Source organism: Coccomyxa subellipsoidea (genome assembly GCF_000258705.1).
Source record: "Coccomyxa subellipsoidea C-169, whole genome shotgun sequence".
Classification (NCBI taxonomy): Eukaryota; Viridiplantae; Chlorophyta; class Trebouxiophyceae; family Coccomyxaceae; genus Coccomyxa; species Coccomyxa subellipsoidea.
Genome location: NW_005178039.1, coordinates 761,887 through 784,322, shown reverse-complemented (window position 1 = coordinate 784,322; position 22,436 = coordinate 761,887). Strand labels below are relative to the sequence as shown.

At 52.6% G+C, this 22,436-nt stretch overlaps 4 protein-coding genes across 4 annotated transcripts; 1 reads left to right on the top strand and 3 right to left on the bottom strand.

Annotated features, from left to right (window-relative positions):
- Nucleotides 1-548: 548 nt before the first annotated feature.
- COCSUDRAFT_61344 (phosphate transporter) lies at nucleotides 549-4,811 on the bottom strand (the record flags this gene model as incomplete). Its single annotated transcript, XM_005649589.1, has 10 exons — nucleotides 549-739; nucleotides 1,099-1,237; nucleotides 1,494-1,661; nucleotides 1,994-2,187; nucleotides 2,544-2,709; nucleotides 2,914-3,012; nucleotides 3,322-3,552; nucleotides 3,852-4,093; nucleotides 4,302-4,398; nucleotides 4,620-4,811. The coding sequence occupies 10 exons, from the start codon at nucleotides 4,809-4,811 to the stop codon at nucleotides 549-551; spliced, it is 1,719 nt and encodes a 572-aa protein (XP_005649646.1).
- Nucleotides 4,812-6,730: 1,919 nt separating this feature from the next.
- Nucleotides 6,731-12,705, bottom strand: COCSUDRAFT_40439 (hypothetical protein; the record flags this gene model as incomplete). Its single annotated transcript, XM_005649588.1, has 15 exons — nucleotides 6,731-6,889; nucleotides 7,489-7,624; nucleotides 7,995-8,140; nucleotides 8,495-8,639; nucleotides 8,870-8,923; nucleotides 9,051-9,119; nucleotides 9,297-9,373; nucleotides 9,708-9,950; nucleotides 10,371-10,574; nucleotides 10,963-11,049; nucleotides 11,278-11,404; nucleotides 11,704-11,835; nucleotides 12,048-12,131; nucleotides 12,297-12,432; nucleotides 12,543-12,705. The coding sequence occupies 15 exons, from the start codon at nucleotides 12,703-12,705 to the stop codon at nucleotides 6,731-6,733; spliced, it is 1,962 nt and encodes a 653-aa protein (XP_005649645.1).
- Nucleotides 12,706-15,366: 2,661 nt separating this feature from the next.
- COCSUDRAFT_9560 (hypothetical protein) lies at nucleotides 15,367-15,850 on the top strand (the record flags this gene model as incomplete). The annotated part of the gene is made up of 3 exons (XM_005649587.1): nucleotides 15,367-15,452; nucleotides 15,548-15,644; nucleotides 15,737-15,850. Coding segments are annotated over 3 exons (297 nt in total), but the record flags the coding sequence as incomplete, so codon positions are not given.
- A 1,505-nt stretch (nucleotides 15,851-17,355) lies between these two features.
- COCSUDRAFT_13604 (MUT9-related serine/threonine protein kinase) lies at nucleotides 17,356-22,219 on the bottom strand (the record flags this gene model as incomplete). The annotated part of the gene is made up of 12 exons (XM_005649586.1): nucleotides 17,356-17,546; nucleotides 17,971-18,160; nucleotides 18,457-18,612; nucleotides 18,958-19,182; nucleotides 19,813-20,076; nucleotides 20,342-20,471; nucleotides 20,693-20,854; nucleotides 21,072-21,199; nucleotides 21,349-21,418; nucleotides 21,571-21,644; nucleotides 21,807-21,932; nucleotides 22,124-22,219. The coding sequence occupies 12 exons, from the start codon at nucleotides 22,217-22,219 to the stop codon at nucleotides 17,356-17,358; spliced, it is 1,812 nt and encodes a 603-aa protein (XP_005649643.1).
- Between the last annotated feature and the right edge of the window lie 217 nt (nucleotides 22,220-22,436).

Sequence of the window (22,436 nt, the reverse complement as noted above, 5' to 3'; positions counted from 1 at the left end):
TGCTTACTGACGAAAGGCCTAATTTTTATTACCAAAATGGCATGCTATGGAATGTGTTACCAGGTGGCATGGCCCCTGATTGCCAATAATCCACCACATTAGTAGCGTTTACATCCACTAAAGTAGTGGATTTTGATTACTCGGGTGCCCTGACCTCGAAGGCGTGACGTCAGGAGGTTTCTGACTACTGTAACCATGAAATGTGAAACTTTTGGTCCTTCCTCTGTACCAACCACATTCCTGGTACAAACGCTTTACACCAAATCTTTTTGCAACAATTTTGATTGCACGCGCGGCGTGCAGCCCGCATGCAGCCGAGCATACATATAAGCCGTTCACTCATGATCATCATGATCGAATTATGTTGATCCCCATAGATGGTGGCATGCCAAACCTCCATATGAAAATTGCAGCCACAGCTGTGAAGTCACGTATTGTCTAGAGACTTGCGGTCATCATTGTGCATGTACTACATACGTTACATAATGTATGATTCAGAAGCTGGCTATATTTACAAGTAGGTCTGAATGTAAATGCGAAATTGCAGGCTACAGCGACAGAATGGGTCGCAGAGCAGCCAGCAGCATGGCAGCAACGGCCGCTGCCAAGGGCACAGTGACAACCCAGGCCACCACTATTTTGCTGAGCACGCTCCACTGCACGCTCTTGGGGCCGCTCTCAATCATGCCCACCGCCACTATGGAGCCTATCTGGCAGTGCGTGCTGCTGACCGGCATGCCTGCACACAAGACATGGACCCTCTCTCACTCATTATGGCCCGGGGCCCTCATGCAGAGTTTGCACTTTCATGCTCCGTGTGCATGTGGGAAACAGAATGGTCATCTTCATGATGCATCGAATGCCAGCGCGGCCTCTTCAGGCAACTCGTCCTCGCCGGCCGCCAGCTCAGCTTCCGTCAGCTCCTGCTAAGAGCTTGCATCCATGCCAGTTGCAGCTTGGCCGAAGTTCCCCCGCTTTCGCCCTTTCCATTGCAGGGGAATCCATACAAAATCATGCCAAATGGGCGTGACAATGTATCGTGCACCTCTTTCGAGTGCAACCTTCCATTGACTTAATGTTGCACGTGTGCAGGTCGACAGATGGGCTTGCCTGCTACAGAGGCCAGAACCACGCTCAAGGTGGAGCCGAGCTCGATGGCGAAGCCGCGTGAGAAGTTGATGTCCGTTATATCCCTGCCCACCGTCTCCATCACCCTGTGCCCCAGCACTCCCAACCCCTGCAACACAGGGGGAAATAAAAGACCCTTTACTCCCTTCAGGTCTGACTGACAAAACGAGGGGATGCATGAAGGATACTCTGTATCACCCGCCGTGGAGACAGTAAGGCGAATTCCTGAGCTATCACCACAGGATGTCACAATGGAAGACTTGTGAGCCGGACTGTGGGCAAGTAACTGCAAGGTAGATTGAAGCAGGTATGGTCCAGGAAAGCCTCTGGTTTTGCTGCATGAGGGAAGGAAAGGAGATTCTCACTGCCACAATGCCCATGCCGCAGAACACCAGCACCCAGATGGGGGTCGAGACTTTGCCGCAGTCGTCAAGCCCCTGCATGTAGAGGGCTTGGACCGCTGCAAAGGGGCCCGCCGCGTTTGCTGTGTCATTGGCGCCATGTGCATAGCTCTTCAGACATGCAGTCAGCACCTGCGCGCATGTGGCAGGCAGGATACTAGATGATTGTGCACGATATGGGTGGTTCTACCATAGGAGAATAGCTTCAGCCATCTATATACTTCTTCTCTGTTGCATGCCAAACAAAAGAAGAGGAATGTTTTCCTAAATTACATATAATTGAGATTACAAGCTAGTTGCAGGCCACAGGGCTAACTGCCTTGCAGCAGCCTCTCAGCAATTACCCTCCAGCCTTCCCTGTCTTGGCACTTTCTCCACCAATGGCACATATCAATACATGTGTACAATCTACCAGAGCAGCAATCGATCTTGCAACATAGCGCTGAGGAAAGGCTGAGCCTTACCTGAAGATACATGAACACTCGCTCTGCAGGAGGGATGCCCCCGAGTCTGGCAAGCTCAGGATCATCTGCCAGGTTCAGTTCAAGAGCACCCGCCCTTCCCCCATTTGCCCGATCTGGCAGAGCCGCAGGGAATTGGTGCCCTTCATGCCCAGGGTGTGACTCCTCCTCCAACCAGAATGGATCATCTTCCTCATCTGAACACAACACACCTTGATCAATGCCCACAGCTTGATCCCTCGCAATTCAGTGGAATGGGATAGTCACCGGAACCAGTCAGTCTGCAAGTCACGCAACTGACAGTCCCATATCATTGCTGCCGAATAAAAAGATGCAGCAATATTACACATATCATACACACTTAATGCATGAGTGCAGACTGCAAGTACATCAAAGCCATAGCAGAGTCACCCTGGGAACACGGTTGCCGTTCTTGCATTTAAAGATGCAGGTGCCACAAGCATGATATTTGCTTATCTTCAGAGTTGCTTCTGCCTTAACAGAGTGGACCTCACACAGCCAGCACTCAAGATGCTCAAGAGGACTATCGCACCAGTTGAGGCCTTTCTCTTAGCCACAGTGGCCTTCCCAGTGCCCTGAAGCCCCGCCGCCCTTGTCCCACGCACCGGCTCAGGACTGCTTTTCTCTGCCTCATCGCTGCTCCTAGACACGGAAGGCCCCAGCAAGAGATGCTCCTCCTGGGAGCTCACTCCTCCCCCCTGTCCAGATACTGGCCCTTCTGACGGCCTGCGCACTGAGCTTCCTTCCATGCTTGCCCTGTAATAAAGCTTATCCAAATACATTGCGTCGCAGAAAGCAACAGAGGTCTGCACATATTCTTGGGGACTTGTTATTGAATATTATATTATTGCAGCAATATTTATGGTCAGGAGGGGGACGTACAGAGCTTTCAGGACGGTGACATGCTGAGGTGAAACAGCGCTGAGAGCAGGGCTGAGCTGCACCCCTGCCCGGGCAATGTACTTGGCCTCCACCGGATCCCTCCACACCCCACGCGCATCCTGCACAAGCCAGCACCGTTCATTGCTGGCTGTCCACACCTTTTGACCTATGATGGCACAGACAGCGCATCGGCATCTCTTCATCAATGCCTTGGAGACCTCACGTAACCCTCAGAGCATGGCAAGCTAGGCTGTCCATTCCCGTGCACTTGTCTTCGAGAAGATCCGTCCACTGAGAGAATCTGCATGTCTTGCCATGATCAGACAACCAGGACAACAGCACCCTTGCAAGCTGTTCGCAGAAAAACACCAGGAAGACAACAGCTTCCGGATACTCTCGGCACCAGAGCTGCGCGCAGAAGAACGCACCTCCCCAACATGCCCCAGCCGCTGCACCTTCTCGCGCAGGTGGGGGACCAAGTACGCCTGCACCACGCCCGCTACTGAAAGCCCCACTCCCAATACCACCACTGCGCGCATCCAGGCCGGCCAGTCCTGCGTGGCCGTCGCCTTGAGCAGCACCAGCGCCAGAACCACCGCCACAGTCCCCCCAAACAGCCCCGGCAGCAGCTGGAATGCGCGCTTCTCCGGCTCCCGCACCTTTCACCAGCGGTCAGGCATACAAGCTGAAAATCTGGTATGGTGTGCAGGTAGAGTGAGATGACAATAGCTGATAGATGACGGAGAGCAAGCAGAGCCCCAGAAAATGCTGCTTATTGGCAACCCTTGCGATCAAGCGCTAAGCCGCCCAGAGGGCTGATGCACAGGTCAGGATCTTCGAATGCCTCTTTGGGCACCCTGCTCAATGTGACACGTATGCAGCACAGCGAAGAACACACTCGACATCAAGGCAGGTGTGTATTGTGCAGGGCGCAACAAGAGGGGCTTGCCTCCAGCACAAAGCGTTTGATGGCGACCAGGATGGCGCCGGAAAGGAGGCCGGCGAACACCGGCGACACAAACCACGACGCGACAATCGCCAGCAGCCCCGGGTAGCCCCACTTGACGCAGGTGGCCCCCGCCCCCACCACTGTCATTCCCAGCACCGCTCCCACGATGGCATGCGTGGTCGACACTGGCATCGCTGCCCAGGTCGCCACCAGCATGAACATTGCTCCGGACGCCAGCGCGCATGCCATTCCTGTTCAGGCGGCATCATGACTCATGGTGACTCAAAAATTACTGATGACCTGTGAGCTTGGCTGGGCAGGACGCAGCTGTCTAGGCATGCCAAAGAAGAATGACCGGATCCTGGAGTGATGCTGGGGAGGCATTATTGGAGAAAATGAATAGTTTTGGGCATGTTTCGCCTGTGTGCCTTGGACCGCCGGGCACGTGCTGAGACTCACCAAGCATGAACACTTGCATTCGGCCGCTGGACCCGCCGCAATCCCAGCATGCAGCATCCTCTAGTTTGGATATTTGCCTCAGGATGGTATCTGAGACCTGCATGCAGTGACCAAGACTATTAACAAACAGCGTGCAACAAGGGAGAGACAGAACATCAAGCAGGAACTCCCTCCCGAGGTTCAAGAATGTTCATGATTTGGTGCTGCTGAGGATACTGCGTGAACAAGATCAAGCAAGGCGATCTTTCCTTGTCTCCCATACCGCCCACATAGACAGTTCCAAGGTTCTGATAACTTAGCGTGTGCAAGAATACGCACCCCTGCTCCCAATGTGACGGCGCCTGTCACCTCAAAAATGCTCGCAATGACAATGGCCTGGCCCATCGTGAGAGCCCCACTCCCGATGCTGGTACCGAAACTGTTTGCAACATCGTTGGCTCCGATCCCAAAGGCGAAAGCAAAAGCGACCACCACAGAAATCCCGAAAATCCACGAGAGGCCATCTTCCATTCCTGCTTGACTCTGGAAGGCGTCAAATTGCTGGAAAAAAGTCCATCAGTGTTCCTACATTCCAAGAAACATCTCCTTTCCCAAATCTTTTATTAAAAGAGCAGGTCTGTAGCATACAGCAACGATCTATATCTCAAACAGGCAGTCTGGCAGGAGTTCTAATTATAATTGCGATAAGAGGTGGACGGTTGGTCAGCAACAGGAACTCAGGAACCCTTTCAGGCGCGGGGAGTTGCAGTGATCCAAGGGTTATGTAGGGTGTTTGCAGCCATGCAGAACATAGAGCTCGGCTAGCGTGCTTGGCCTTGGCTTGGCTTTTACAATATGACACACCTCCCACATTCAGTGTCAGACACTAGAAATGCTCGCCAAGTCTCTGGGTCAGCCAATGTGAGCCCCCACTGTACAGACTATCAGAGCCTCAGGCGTCCTGAATTCAGCATGCAGGCCCGGCCTGAGGCCCATGCTTCAGCCGGCTCTAGAGCCTCTCTCAGCTGCTATCTGCAGATCACCTTTGGTGTCTAGTCCTAAGTGCCTACACAACAATGATTGCTGACTACAAAGATGCGTGCATTTTCAGGGAAATACACTGCATGGCACGGCATGCTGGGGTGCGGCATTAGTCATTTGACCACAAACCGACTCGGATATCTACAGAAGTCATGACCACCTACTGCAGCAATATCTCACCGCATGAGAGGAGGCCCAGCAACAGATCATATGCTGGCCATATTCCATCCCGAAGTGCTGCAGCTGCAAAGAACAACATCTCACTTGCCTATACAATCTTCGGCTCCAAGTAACTGCTAATAAATTACGGTATGCAACACCTGGGATTTATTGCTGACAACAATGGCGTGCCTAAACAATTTTCAGCTCCAAACCACAAGGGCAGGTTCAGACATCAAACCAATGGAATGCTTTCCTTTCTGATCTTGAGCATGTAGAAGGACTGGCAGGGCTTAGCCTACATGACTGCAGGCGCCTGCTACAACCCGAGGAATTGTATTGCAGCAGCTCTGCTACTGGCCCGTTGTGGCATGAATTCCTGCTCTGGGGAGATGAAACACATTGCAGTCCCACAGAATGGTCCTATTTGCCTGCACTGCTGCTTCCTGCCTGCTACATTCCTTTTCTCACCTTTAATTGTGCATAGTTGTAGGGCATTTGGGCAAGGAATGCTTCCTGCATGCCCTCATGACTCAATGCAGATTTGAATTTCGAATCCGACATCTCTTTGACCCACATAGCATGCATGCCCAACAGCTGCTGTTGACAGCAGATCACGCGCTGCATGGGGGCTGGTGCAGGCATCTCGACACTCGACACAGATTTGGATTTTCCAATTTTGCCTCACTGGCATAGTTGCACGACACCTGACACGGGGTGTCGGTGTCGGAGTGTCGGGAACGTTCCCAAACGCGTGTCGAGTTTTTGGCCATTTCCGACACCGCTCCGACACCGGATTACGTAAGGGTTACGTTTGACCGTTTCTAACCGTTTTTGGCCGCTTGGACGCTGGGAAATGATCTAACAACACCCCAAACACATATAACACGCTTATAAAGGTGTTTAGAGACAATTCCGATGTATTTTGATGCGTTGTCGGGTCCGGAAACAGCATTCTTAGGTTCCGTCAGCCTTAGTAACCTGTAGTCATCCCTCGATTACATGGTTACTAACGTCCTCAGGTTTCGACACGCGTGTCGCGGTGTCACGGTGTCGCGAGCGTTCCCAAACGCGCTCCCAAATTTTGACCAGCCGTGTCGTGCAACTATGCTCACTGGCACAATGAGCAGCCGCTGCAGTCCAGATCAGGCGCTGCATGGGGCCTGGTGCATGCAGGTGCACTCGGCCTCGAGACAGATTTGAATGCAGATATTTGCCTCATTGCCCACATTGCATCAGCCGATGCCAGATCAGGCGCTGCATGGGGGCCGGTGCATGCAGGTGCACTCGGCCTTGAATCCATCAGGAGTGCAGCAGTCATCCAGGGGGACAGTAGTGCCATTCCGGTCGGCGGCGTTCCATGTCCACACATCACTCATCGAGCGGAACTTGCCGGTCGGGTCCAGCTCCTGCGCGCACCAGCCACACGCCTGATCAGGCTCTGTTCAAACCTGCTGTTGAATTGTATTGTGGACGTGCAGATCAACTTACACTGCTGCCCAGGGTGATCCATTGGCGTTGGATTTGCCTCATGGGAACAGGATATTCAGACAAGTTGAGGACAACATCTGATGGCCAGGAAGGAGCTAGATGCAGGTGTGAAGGAACTGAGCTCGACAGTCAGAAAATGACCAAGGATGAGACAACAACAGCATGCAACGCAGCACAACACCATCATGACTGGGTGCCACAGGTTCCTGAAAGCGCAGCCAGAGATGGGCCATCCGAAGAATGGGGGAAGGGCACAAAGCATGCACTGGCCCCACAACAGCAGCAGAACTGGGCATCACAGGTTTCAAATAAATATATTGTTGGCCACGGCTGGCCGGGGGCGGTATAAATACTGAGCACCGTGCCCACGGTTGATTGGGTCTTGCTTGGATCTGGCGAGTCCAACAAGGGGGTAGGATTTTGGCAGCCTTTAGTGCAGCGTGTCTGCAGGCGCACCTTGCTTCTGGCAGGAAAAGCGTGTGATAATAATAATAATAATTGTTAGGGGGCCACGCACCCTGACAGCGCAGCCAAAGCTGCACCAGGTGTCGGGGAACTCTTTGGCGCCGTCGAAGCATGCGGCCCAGCGCGGCCAGCCAGCCTTGCCCCAGTGCATGCGTGCGCCACACTCCTGCCGGAATATCCCCATCACCCTCTGCGCCAATTCCACGACCCCGAAATCCTCAGCTTCGAAGACTGCATCCTCTGAACCAGGCTTGAATATCAAACGATGCCCTGACAATTATACAGCTGCTGAGGCGCTTGTCAGATCCAGGCAGCGGGATTCAAGGTCCCAAACTCTCTTCCATGATTAGAGCAGCACAGGAGCATGATGGAGGCAGTGAACACTTTGCAAAGTCCTAAAAAGTTCCTACCACGAAAAAGTGTTTTTCAGCTTCCATCTGCAGGAGTAGCCTGTACCGCAGTTGGAATTAAAAACCAAAAGGAAAAAGGAGACATTCTCAGGGGTCGAACTGGGAGCTGAGCCGCGCCTGGAATTTGGTATTGTCGACGCCGGTGGACATTGAGAGGTGGTCCTCGATGTTGAAGAACATGCGCGGCCCGCCGTTGGTGTTGGCCAGGTACGCCTCCTCCCCGTTCACAAATCGGATCAGCGGCGGCACCGCGAATCCGGGCCCCAGGTTCTCAGCGATCACCGCGTCACCGACCTGCAGTGGCGATTTTGAATTTGAATCTGGCAACAGAATTCTCGGCAATTGGCTCAAGCACCAGAGTGCATGCAGGGTACGCGCAGACTCTACTGAGTATTCAGGAGACGCGGCACTTCATAATTATTGTTCACACCACAGGTGGCAAGGTGTGTCTGCAGACAAGCTGCCTGTAAAGGCTGCCAAATCCTTCCCCCTTGTTGGACTTGCCAGATCCAAGCAAGACCCAATCAACCGTGGGCACGGTGCTGAGTGTTTGCACCTTTCCGTCAGCACTTTTGAAATATAAATTTAAATGAGGGTGTCCTGCTCTGGGTCATTTGGGGTATTTCTGACTGAGAGGCATGTGCTGACTTCATGGGTTTCATGCTTCTCACAGAAGCTGTCATCATGCCGGTGTTGTTCGATTGGAATGCTGTCAGGGAACATTGGGGGGCTTGCCTTCTTGAGGCAGTCGCCAGCAATTTGCAGGGGCACAGACACCTCGTACTGGTCGTACCTGCACACATGCAATTCCATGCATAAGTGTCGCACATCACCAGTGAAACCCTCGTCTTGTTTGACAAACAAGCGTCTCCCAGCCTTGGGTAGCGGCAGAGGCTAATCGTGTATAACTTGGGAAGCTGCAGAGGAATGTCATGCTTGATATCTGACAAGTGATCTGCTGACATCATGCAGCCAGAAAAAGCACAGCAGACTTTCCAAGGAACAGTGGTTCAATGGGCGCACGGATCGGTGTCTGAAGTCTGCTTGTTGATGAACTCATTCTCGTTGAGGATGGCCCTGCACGGCACTCAGACAAGAATTTGCAGCCATGCTTTCGAAAAGAACCACAGCCAAATTTTGAGGCAGCTTTGATCGCAGCACAAGAATCTCTCACATCTCGAGGGAATTGTGGGGGAGAGCTTACTGTCTCTCTGTCAGGGTCCCGTTCTGGAAAATGCCGCTCATGGCTGCCTTGTAGAGGAAATTGAAAGCCCTGAAAAGTCACACCAATCTCGCTTCCACAACTTCCAGTGACCACTCATGCAAAATCAGCGTGCTTGGTATTTTTCAAGTGAAGAGATAAAGAGCAGGGAATCTTTGCAACCAAAGCTGCCCCGAGGGGCCAGTATATCAGCGAGATCTGTCACAACAGGAGGTTAAAGCGACTCACACAGGATTCTGGGTGATGGCAATATTGGGACCCAGGGTGGGTGAAGGTGCCTGGGCGTACACCCCTTCGGACAGCTCCTCTGCATGGCACAGCAGATTTTCATCAGCTCTCATTCATCAGCTCATGCGATCCAACCTTGCAAGAGATCATTCGCAAGCTGGTGCTACTTTGACTTGCATGCAACACCATTTATGTCACAGTAGAGACGCTAGGCTCTTCTGTCTGGTGTCAGGTTATCAGGGCAAGACTTGCGCAAAGAATGCCGGACATGCAACTACACTTTTGAAGGCTAACGTATTGTGCAAGAGGGTGTCTAAAGAAAAAGTACTGTAAAACCATCTGCAGAAGGAATACAGATGCAAAACGCATGGGCCCCGACATGTGAAGCCTGTCTTGGCACGCAAGGCTCACTCCCTTCAAGGCAGCGTTTCTGAAGATCCCGGCCTTAGGCTGCATCTTGCGATAATGATAGTAAGGTGAAGATATGCAGAAGGGGAGCTCGCTTTGCAGGAGGCGGCGGCCGGTGGTTGACTGGGCCATAACAGAGGGTCCCATTGCGGTGGCCGGTTGTTTTCCGCCCACAAATTGGCGGGGGATGTCCGAGCTGTTGTAGGTGATCAGGATTGTCTGGTTGAGCGGCACAAACCAGAAGAGCTGCACCAGCAGAGAACGTGTGACCATAGTGTTCCAGGCAGGCTCACTGAGCAAATTGTCGGGAGACTTTGGAACTTTGGAATCCAGGCTCAAGTTGACAAATTAATGATCACTCCAGAATTGCTACATGGCTCTTCTGAAAAATTACCACCTTGCCCTGCACTGTGGTCCGTCATACATGCTGCTCTGATTCTAAATGCCTGTACATGCGCTAGTGAGCACAAGTTTCAGGTGCACAGTCATTATCCAACTAGCCAGTCATTGTATAGACACACAGGTTCCACTGTGAACCATTCGGCATCAGTGAGTGGTGGGTGACTAATTGCCGGTGAAGCGAAGGAACCGATTGCCTCCGGGCTGCTTCACGGAACGGTGATGATCAGTCAGCGATGAGTAAGCGCAGGATCAGGTTGCGCGCACCTGCGTCATGTCCACCTCAGCGAGGGAGGCTGAAATGGCGGCTTCTGAGCCGCCGGCGACAGCTTCCTTGTAGCGGTCCTGGGCGGCCAGGGTCCATTCCAGGAATGCGTCAAAGGTCTGGGGCACCACTTTGCGCGTCAGCAGCCGCTGCGGCACGATCTTGAAGTCGATCTCTGTGATTATACCCAGCCGCCCCACTGCCAGCTGCACACCCACACATACATCGTTTAACCACACTTGTATGCATGGTCATTCAGTGCTCCTGGGCCGGAAAATGATCTTATTGTTGCATGACATGCACTTGCAAGGCAGCCCTTCCTCCTATCTTCTGGCGCTTGCTCTGCCTCGATGCCTGCATTCCTTTTTATCTAAGAGCACCTCCCCTCAATGGATTGAATGTAAGATGAATTGGAATATGATGCAGGAAGTACAAGGATTGCACTAGAATGGCGTGAAAAGAAAGCCAGATAGAAGGCATGTTGGCATGCAAATGTGAGCACTCTGTGACAGGTGTAAGGCAGGCAGTAGAGGGAATGAATGATGCATCTGTCTAAATCTGTCTAAATATACAGGGGTTGTCGAAATGTCATACCTGGCCGGCCTTCCACAGGTGGGGGTTGCTGTCAGGCGTCAGGACCAGCAGAGTGCCATTCGCCAGCGCCAACTCAATCCTCACCGCCTGCACATCTTTCCCTTCTCAGGCAACTCTGTTGCATTTTCTGATGGTGCATGCTGCATTCATCTGCCTTTTATATACGCACATGCAACAGCTCCAAAAGGCAAGCATGGAGGATGTTCTTCAATGATCTGGTAAGACATCTCAGCCAAACACCGAAGGCTGGAAGGTTGCTATCGGTCTCTCTTCAGAGAGGATAGACAATTTTACAAAGCTCAAGTAGATGCACACCTGGGATGACAGGCTGCCCCAGAACATGGTGGAGCCGTGGGTTCCAGTGGAGACAGCCCCTCCCACAGTCTGGTCCACATACCAGGCAAACGCCGGCAGCACATACCCATATGGCGCCTTTGCGGTCCTGCACAATCTCAAGCACGACTCACTAAAGCCCGATGCCAATTTTCCTGGTAATCCTTTGCAAGCGTGCATACTATGTGTCGTTGCGGAAGGTGCACATTTGTCTTGCTGCTCCATATCAGGAGTGCACACGATGCATTACAAATTCTTGGTCAGTGGCTGCCCCATTGCCAACATGGGAGCTGGCAGATAATATATTGCATTTGGAGGGCTTGTCAGTGCTTGATGCTGAATTGCGGATGAGTGGCCAGGGAAAGTGCTCACAGCTGCGGATTTACAGAGAGTAATTTTTGGGCGCACGTGTAATTTGCCAGGTAGTCCAGAAGGATGCGCTGAGTAATCCCTGACTGCACCCTGACCGTCCGGGCCTCCTCGTTGACTTGGATGGGAAAGACTGCATCTGATTGCTTTGCATACGTTGGATTCACAATCCTGCATCAGAACCAGACCTTACTTGGACATCTGAGCTGGTGAGAATGCGTTTTTAGGACTGTACAGGGAATAATCGGCCTTGGGCAATTTTTCCAAGATGCACCACTGCTTCTGCTCTACATGCAAGGCCGCTGACAGCTGCCTGCAAGATGACCGAGGGAGCCCATGCCAGCTACTGACCCACTTGACAAAGAACGGGCACAGAGACTCACTGTGGTAGTGTGTTGGTCATTTCTGTAGTGACGATGCCCACTGCATCAGCACCATCCCCTGCACAGAACTGCTGCTGCCACCAGCTGCAAGGCACAGCAATGGCTTTTAGTTCTTTTGCCTTGCAACAATCCAACGAAGGCATGCGCAATCAGATTGGATCCTTTGATCTGCTGATCGAGATCCCCAATTTCGCAGACTGCAGGATTCAAACAATCCTGCGCTTCTAGGACAGCGGAGTCCCAGGTGACGAAGGCAATGGTCTGTAGGCCTGCCTGTGCCCCACTCCAACACCCTTCACGCGCTTGTAGCGTCCGATAATTTCGGTCAGTTCGGACTTGTTGGTCGGCTTTCCTAACGCCACGCTGTCTGCGCATCGGTAGTATCCTGCAGAGCGAAAATACTGTTCAATCGGACTCCCGCAACCATCAAGAAAATAGCTACCTTGTCTCGGCCAAAATTCAGTGTTTGCGGATCTGGGCATGAAAACAGCGTACCCTGGAAGTTTCCTAAGCCCTCTGGCAGAGTACAGTACTTCGAAGCGGCCAGAGGTCCCTGTCGGCAGGTGACAGCCTCGACAGGATCCCCCAAGGTCGCAAGGGCTAGACACAGCCCGGCTACCACTGTCGCCTGTCTAAGAACACAGACCATCCCTCTCATTGCGTCCAAACTCTACCAAGTGCCTCCCGGGCGTTCAACAATAGTACGATCTCTCCCAACACAACCCTCGGTCGTTTTCTTGGGTCGGCAACAGGGGATGCGTTGTTCACAGGACAAGCCAACACTACTGCACTTGATGTTTCAGATCTGAGGAGATCGTTGAATCAAAGATCAGGGTGATCATCAACCGGTGATGTGGAGACCTCGACGCCTCCAGCAAGCTCGTGCATTGGATATCGGTACTTCCGAGAAATGTTATATTGAAACCAACGTGTCATGCAGCGATGCAGGGACATACTATCGTCATGGAGCCACATCCAAAGAGCACTTATGATCAAGTCTCGAGGCTCTCCCCCAGCAGGACATCACAAGCCTTTACATTCTTCATTATCAAATCTTCTGCAAGCAAATTTCCAGCCGACATTCACAGACTTTGCCAAGGCTGACAAAGCAATCAGTGGGCTTGCAAGGCTTGCAAGGCAGCGCACTGGCCGTGGTATGTTCAGGCTGTAGCTAGCTATTCCTGCAGTGTGCAGTGACAGGCAAAATAACTAATCTTCATTGTGCCAACCTCCCTTCAACATCGGGTCCATTGCATGGCGGTGCGTGAGGCAAGCAAAAGGCCGATTCCTTTAGGCGCCACTGGCGCCTGGCAGCACCTGCAAAACAAGCCCAGCACCGGTCACTGGGAGGTCCAGGGTGCATGATAATGTGCTCTGGTGCAGATCCCAATGCACAGAAGGCATGACAGCAGATATACGTTGCAAATTTTCATCGAAACAATCTCAACTATGACAGGCACCAACTACTTCAAGCTGAGGAGGGGCTGCGGTATGGTCAGAGTGGTGCATGAATGTCTCAATCAGGAAATCAGATCAGGTCTGTGATAGGTTCATTTGTATCATCATTCCATGCCAGCAGCCCCCACCTCAAGATTCAACCAATGATGCTTCTCCAGACAGCTTCCAAAGACAACTTACCGAGCCAGATGCTTACCTAGTGAATAATGGGAAGTCCAGGACTAATGTTCTCCAGTCCTGAGCCATCTATATGCGCCCAGCTGGCGATTGTAGAGGCGTCCTTCAGTCCTGAACCAGCCGTCTTCTCCCCGCCACATCCACTAGAGATGGCACCTATGAAAAGTGGTGGGAGCGTCAGCACGAGAGTAAGCCCCGTTGTGTTGGTGGGTTGTGTCCCCACTGGCCACATAACTGTTGCTACGGCAAGCTGCCCCCAGGCCCGTAATCCCCCGGAGGGGACCCGTGCGCTGCGGGGTCCTTCCCTTTCGGGGTGGCACTTTCTGCCTCGTTGCCCGGGGACTTTCGCCCGGTGGTCTCATCAGAGTCTCATGCAATGTGCTCCCCCCTTGCGGGGGGTTTTGCCATGGTTTCCACCGAGAGTGGCCCTTCGTGCTGCGCTCTTACCTTGCTCAATTTTCATCCATGACGCATCATTGGTGTTTGCCCATGAGCTGTGAAGCAGGAGTCATGTCTGCAGCTTGACGACAGCTGTCGCCGTCTCAGCAGCCGCACTCCATTCCCCACCTGGCAGGAACACAGAGGTGAGTCTGGCAGTGTCAGTTTTGACCAAAAACTTGCATCAGTGCAGAGAAGGAATATAGTGCAATATAGTGCAATATAATATAATGTAGAATGCAGCTCCTGGTCTCAGATAGTGGTGCATGATTCTTGTGTCTGACATGTGCTGTTCAGAGTCTTTGTATGGAATCTTTTGCATCATCGACCAGGAGACAGCACCCATTAGGGCTTCTTATTTTAGCAAATTCTGTGCGACGAATGAAGCTAGTCAAGTCTCTCCGACGTGTGAACCAGAACCTCGAATGCGGGGCCAAACCATGGTGGCGGCTGGTATGCCTGAAAAAATACGGAGATGCCTGACATGATAACAATCTCTAGAAAAAATTTCCTATTCATTGCATGTAGAAGCCACGCCAACTACGTCCTGGAAAGCGGTTGCAAAAGTCTGCTCATACCTGACCATCGTGGGCGGAAGGCAACATCGATGCCGGAGACGGAACATGGGATCCAATTCAGGAACCATTCGTGGACGCAGATAGTTTGCACATCACCACTCCGCCAAGCGTCGTGGAGGGATCCTTCTAAATCACTTCAAAATTGACTGCATCCCCTATGCGCGACGTGATCGGAGCCGAGGACATGACAGTGCACACCCTAGGTGTGACTTCATGTGTCATCAAGCCAACAACAGCCCTCTCGCAACGCTGCGAGCAATAATGTTGTCTCAAATGGATTTATCTGCAAGGAAGAAGACCTCCAGGCCAGGAACGCCTCTTGATCAATCCCATTACACATGTGATACCACGTGTCATGAATTTCCTTCATTCCAGCCAATTTTATCAGCAATGTGCTCACAATCGTAAATGCAGGAAGTTGGAAAGGCTAGTTTTCATCGCAAATTTGACCCAGCCACATTTGGCCTGATATATCATTGAATGCCGTCTGATCGGGATGGGACATGGGTAGTCTAGCTCTGTTGCGAAACTGTTATCGTTTGCCTTCTCATCAATTCCGAAAAATAAATGTTCCATTGAGATTATGCATGCAGCGCACGTGTGCGACAGCGTCACAGTATGGCTCCTCTTTGACGTTCCTGTCCCCCAATGAACGGACTACGAATACACTGGCCGCATATCTTGCAAGAGGAGCAGATGTAATGGACTGCGTCTGCCTGTATGGCGATGTTGGGGCAGGGAAGAGCGTCTTCAGGTACTTCATTGACTCCTTAGTCAATCTCTAGTGCTAGGCAAACGTTGCTGCACCATGTCGAGCATGACTGATCAGTCTTCATGTGCTCCTTGCAGTCGAGCATTCATCAGGGCGTTTACTGATGATCCCGATCTGCCCGTGCCCTCCCCGACCTATCTGCTGCAGAACACATATGACAACGCCAAAGGTGCGGTTTGCAAATTGCATGCAGCACCCTGGACTGAATCCTAGAGATGTCATTGCAATCCTGATCCAAGCTCTAACTTAAATTTAGCGCAGGAGAGATTGTGCACCACTTTGATTTGTACAGACTGGCTGGGCCGTCAGAGCTTGGCAGGCTGGAGCTAGACGATGCTCTGAGCAGTGGCATCTGCTTGTTTGAATGGGCTGAGCGCCTTGGCAGCTGCACTCCTTCGTCCCATCTGGCAGTCCACATGCACCTGCTCTCAGAGGTGGGTGGAGCCGTGCCAAGCCAAGATTTTTGATACGAAGGAGTCGAACAAATGCATCAATTTCTTTACGATGATGCCATTACAGGACAGCAAGGATCGGATCTCAGGGGAGCAGGGCATGAGGGAGAAGATTGAGAGAGCAAGCAGCAGTACAGAAAATGCGAGAGAGGAAGATTATGATGAGGAAGAAGGTGACTATGTTGACAGGCGGTGGCGAAGAATTGTGGTGGTGCCTCATGGAGAATTATGGGCAGTGAGAGTGGAGAAGCTAGCTCAGCAAGCTCGGGATAGATCTGACCTTGGCCTTATACTTTTGGCGCAAAATGATCAAACGGGACTCGAGTGATGTTTAAAAGGACTGATGTGCATGCTGGCCTTCTTGTTCGCGCAAAACTTGTACGTATGAGAAGAGAATGCGCATGGGTTCGTGTTTGTGCTCGTGTGAAGTGTAATCATAGGCCAACTAATTAGCTCTGAAGCTTTTACAGCATTTGTCCGACACAGAATATCTTGGAAGTTTAGACCAATATCAGTGGTCTGCTGAGGCCAGTAAACTCCTATCGTATTGATGCATCATCGACAGAGAAAAAAGAGATCTCTCAGCAGTGATAGCTATGGTACATTCTCTGGGCACTGGCTTTACAGTAGTGCCTGGATCACATGTGTGCAGATTTGTATCATCCTGGATCAAATAGGAAATCTAGTTCCTGTCTAATTCCGCATCCGTCCCTCCATCATCAGTGATGAGCGGGACTGAAGCATGGCAGATGTTGTTGACAGTCTACATGGCGAGAACGTTGATTTGCACCAACTATCATAAGACCCCAACAGAGATTGCTATCACACGGGGCGGAGGTTGGCACAGTCGCGCAGCAGCCCACACCAACCAGTCTCCCTTGTTCAACAGATTCGAAGTGCACAATCACACACTCTGTGGCAGGCTCTGCACATCTAGTGTAACTGCAGATCACGTGCAGAGTGTCTGCCTACCTTCCAAGGACTGCTACAGCATGCTTGCCACTCTTAGCCCAAGCATGCCTGTCAGTGCTACCATCTCGCTGATATCACCTCAACCAACTGACCAACCATCAGACACTGCAAGTCCCACAATCCTCCATTGCTGACATCGATACCATCAGTTCCGCAGGCACTCCATTGCCAGGGCCCCCTTGCACAGCCACACGGGCACCGCGGCAGTACCTGCAATCCTCCATCGCTAGACTCTTAAGCCGTCTGTTCTGCATGCATGCAATCCTTGGCATAGCGGCAGCATAGTGCCCCCGACACAGCCAGATGAAGACCGCTGCATGAACTCCTTTTTATGGAGGCAGATGAGGACCGTTGCATAGCACCGTAACTCATGACACTGTGCAGCCAAGCACTCCTGGGCAAGGCGGCGGCACGGATTCCTTGCACAGCCAGCCAGATGAGGACGGCTGCAGGGCCACAGCTCACGACACTGTGCGGCCGTACGCGACGCCGGCAATGTAGAGGTTCTTGGCCCACTTGTCCTTGACGTGCGTGGATGGGAAGGCCGAAGTGCGCAGCGTCTCCTGCGTCTCGTCCACCGGCCGTCTCCGCGGCACGCTCAGCACGAAGGCCGCCTGGTCCGGCGTCGCCGCGCAGGCCGTGATCCTGTAGCCTGCAGCACAGGACTGGAGACCTCACATCTGTCTTCTCGAGCCGTTAATGAGGAGGAGCAGACATGCACTCAAGGCCAGACTTCATAGGTTGGGTCAATTCAGTATAAAGAGCAGACATGTACTCAAGACCAGACTAGACACATGTTGCTGATCAAGCAGCACCAGCCAGCCTGCGACGCTTCCAAAAAGCATCGACATGGTGATCTCCAGCCATAGACGAGGTTCAGACAGACACTTGAATGCACTTAGTCACCTATCGTGGATCAACAAGCATCAAATAGCCTGCACTTCCGCATGTCCAATGGGAGTCACGGCAATTATACACAAGCAATGACAGGCAAGCAGATCACTGATCAGAGGGTGGGACAGCATTGGGCAGCGTCAGGTTTGCGCACGGAACGGGGGGAGAGGAAAAAAACTAACCACCTGCATCCCATCTGCGATGGATGCCTTCAGAGGGATATTGGAAGTCGAGCTCGACGCACTGGTCCACATAGCCGGCGTTGCGCGACATGACGACGGCCCAGCGCGTGTGCGAGGTGGCCATGGATGTCACGTAGAAGCCCTCCTTCCACTTCTTGTTGATCCACTTGAAGGGGAACGAGTCCGAAACCTGGCAGGCACCACGTGTCACATGTTAACAGTATTGCTCTGCTGCCAGCCAAGAATACCCCTTACCCTCAGATTGACACCCCAGTTAATATCCCACCTGACTGATCTTTTACTTGGCATTAAGACAACTCCTATGCTCATTAGCACAACAAGGCTGTTGGTCAGGCAGTCCGGGCTACCAATTGAGGCTACGTTGCTTAACAGGACTCTTATTGAAGACGCCTGCTGTCATCTTACAATTCTTTGACCATGTTCCCTGGCATACAGGGGGTATGATGCGGCAAAGGGAAGGCCCACCTTGTAGCTCTGCTGGGTGTAGGGAGTGCCCTTGGACATGACTACAAGGGAGGAGCCACCAGCGGATCCGGCCATGGCTGTGATGTAGAATCCTTCCTCCCAGCGCTCCATGATCCAGTCCTTGGGCAGGAAGTGCATGCTGCTCAGCTCATACACCTGGACAGCCACAAAGCCCCCAAATCCGTCAGAAATAGAGGAGCCACATCGGCTGCCAACTTAGAATTCCTGCAACAGGCATATATATAATACAGGGCAACAATCAGCAGCACGTGTTCACACGATCACTCCCCAGAGCAACCGGCAAACCCTTGCCAAGGTCAGAAGACAACTGCCATCAAATGTATCCATTTTTACTCAAAAGTAATCTGGACATGTGTCGCGGCGACCGTCTGACCATGACATAAGACCTGAAGAGGCTGTCGCAGTGCAGAGTAGGTGCATATGATTGGGGGCCCATCAGGCACTGCCAGTGTATAAGGGAACAAGTAGCAGGGTGCAAACCTGCGCGGCAAAGCCGGTGCCGGCATCCATAATGAGGGCCCAAAGCTCGTGGCAGCAGGCGACTGAGGAGATGTAGAGGCCGTCGTCGTTGCCCTTCTCCACGTGCTGGTCCACGCGCGTGTTGGCCACGTTGTAGTGGTAGCGCTGCTTCATCGGCCGGTGCGCGTTGTACACCGTGATCCACTGCGTCGCCGGCAGGCCCAGCCGGATTTTCTTCTTCGGCACCTGCGCCAGCAAATCCGCCACTCTGTCAAGACTCTACTCAGTTAGGAGCGCCACCGCTCTGTCAAAGCTCCAAGTTATCAGAAGCGCCAATTCTGGCAAGGTTTTTGATGAAGCTATCATCGCATGCTCGAGTCGTTCTGGATCACGAGCTGCTGACAAGGACGCGTGGCGCGCCCTGACAGAAGGACATAGTTCAGGAAGGTGCTCGGCGCGATGCTGAGCAAAGAATGAAGGGCGATTGCTACGCAGAAGCCTAGCATGTGCCAAATCCTGGTCCAGAAGCACCCTGATTCCATCACTTGATTTGTATAAACATGTCGCAATCTGAAGGCTGCAGGATCAGGAATCGCATGTCTAGGGCAATGGATCAACTGGGGAAGGGGCAACAGAGGGCCGGGGAGAAAGCGGTCTCGGTCCTCAAGCACGAATGCTCCATCACTTACTTTGGCAAACACTATGGACTCTAGGTGCGTGATGAAGTGCATGCCAACAGCAGGCCTGAACCAGGAGAGGGCACAAAAGCAGGAGAGGAAGATGGGGCACACAATCTCCGCGTCCAGGGAGTGCCTATAAAATTGGTTCAACGAGGGAAAGGGGCGTTAGAGAGCAGGGGAGGGAGTGGGGGCGCACAATCTCGACGTCCTCCTCGATGGCCTCGCGGCCGCGCTTCTGGCCGACCTTGGGCTTCTCTTCCAGCAGGATGGGCCGCGCCGGGCCGGGCCCGCACAGTGGCTCAAACAGCGCCACGTAGGCGGTGTACTTGGGCTCCTCGTCAAACTTGAGGTTGACCACGGCCTCGGTGAACTGGCGGAAGGCTGGCGGCGTGTAGCGGCACAGCAGGTCCGCGCTCGTCGCCATCTTCTTCTTGCACACCAGGAAGCCCTTGTTGTCTCCCTGCAAACACACCAGACTCAGATGGTTAGCTCCCCTTGCATGACTTCACCGCTGAAAGGGGACACCCAACCCACAGAAACAGTACCTACCAACTCCACACGTGCCACTCCGGTTTCCGTGCCCTCTTGCAGATCAATGGGCATGTTGGGACAGACATGTAAAGACGATGGTAGGCACAGTACCTGTGGTGTCAAGGACAACACTGCTCCTCTGCAATATTACGCCATCCTGACAAATAAATGCACCACAAGTGAGAGGCAGGTACCTGGTAGCCCTGCCATGGGAGGCGGCCCTTGAGCAGGAAGAGGAGGGTGTACGCCAGGGACTCCAGATCGTCCCTCCTGCTGGCGGTCCGGCCCAGGTGCGCATGCACGCTCGCATACCGCACCGTCCCTCTGTGCATAAAAAAATATTAGTCAGCCATGCAAATGTCACAATTTGACAGAGAAGCATGCGCACAGCACTTGGGCACTGATGAGCCAATGCTAAGCTGCAACACAGCAGTCCATTGCACAAAAGCCAAGATGTGCAGTGCAAATGCCATCCAAGGCAAAAATTACAGCTTCTAGAATAAATCAGGTGTTATGCAAGAGTTCACAAGTTTGAATGGGCTCACCTGAACACGTCTGGCCGCTGATCGTACTCTACATGCGTTCCACAGACTGACTCGCGCCACCTGGTGGCAAGGCCCAGGTCCACCAAGTACAGCCGCTTCTCCTGGGGCGTGTTCTGCTGCCCAAGCAGGAAGTTCTCTGGCTTCACATCCCCGTGCACATACCTGCGCACAGCCATTCCTTGCCCATCAGCACCTTACAGCACCTCTCAAAGGTCCAGAACTTGCCAGATCTGAGGCCAATTCACTGGCCGAGATTGGATCTCTTCGCATGCACAGCACAACTTGGTAGTGCAGGACCAACATTCGGATCCAAGAAAGAGCCCAGGATACTGTGGCAATATGAAAACAACTGCTTTGAGGCAGCAACGTGGCGTCGCACCCTTTGAGATGCAACTTCTCCAGGATGGACAGGGCTTCTACTGCTATGCACGACACCATCTCCTGGGACATGACCTGGCCCTGGGAGTTCCACACGTCCCACAGGCTGGGTCCCAACATGTCCATGACCTGCAAAACAACAGCTGATCGAAGGTGTACAGCAATTCAATCGCGCAGCTCATGGCACAAGCCTGTCTTCACATATAAGAGTCTCCTGCATCTAACTATCTGCACATTGCAAATGTTTGAGCTATCTTCCAAGTGACAAAATGACTCACCATGACGTAGTAGTCGCCCTGCCTGCCTTTGTAATGTACCCTGGGGATGCCGTGTATCCCCCCGAGTGAGCTGCTGCGAGTGGCACAATATCATTAGGCATGACACTGTGGGAAACTGTGATTTAGGGAAGATTGACAGGGCATGTTTCAACACTGAACAGATCTGTATGCCGCTTCGTCATTTAGCATCAGAGACACCAGCTTTGTGAGGTGGCACCCCACCTGTAGACTGACCACTCATAGGGAGGGCCATAATTGCAGCCTTTACTACTTCTATGCTCAAATTTGAGCGCTACCTGCACCATTCCAAAAGCTAACAGTCAGTAACACTCCACGACACTTGGCAATAAATTCACCGGTGGACTACACAGGTGGGTGCAGTGTTTCCAAAGGGGAATAAAAACAGATGGAAGCAAGTGATCAAGGCCAGTGTATCATCAGAACAGCATTGCACTTACAAAATTTGCATTTGGCCCATCCTTTGCCGTAGTCTGTACAGCTCTTCTGCCTACATAGACCTGGCCGAACCCGCCCTTGCCAAGTTTGCGCTCCACGATGTACACTGGAGAGCCACCCACTTGGCACTGCAGCATCAAGGAAAGCGTTCAGAGCTTGCTGTGTCACCATTCGATCTGATCAGTGAGCATCCTTCATCAGGTGTACCTTCAGCAAGACAATCAGGGCAAACCCTTTCAAAAGGCCTTAACAGCTCGCTATTCACATTGCATGGATGTCATGAAACAGATCCCATCTAATGATTGAGAATTAGCAGCACCTTCTCCGGCAATGGTGCTGTGGAAGCCTCGTCCTCTGCTGCATCCTTTTTCCCACTTGGGCCAGCTTTCTCATCCCCTTCTTCCTTGCCTCTCATATCCTCCTCCGGGTCCGGGAGCAGCTCTTCCTCCTCGATGGCCGCTGCTGACACCTCTGCCTTCACGCCAGGCTCTGCTCTGCCCTGCGCTTGGGCAGGGGGAGCTGCTTGGACTGCAGGAGTGCGAGCAGCCTGTGCAGCTGCCCTCGTCCTCCTGGCAGCAGGCACGTCCGGCTCCTCGGGTTTTGATGGCGCGGGCCGGCCGCGTTGCGCGGGC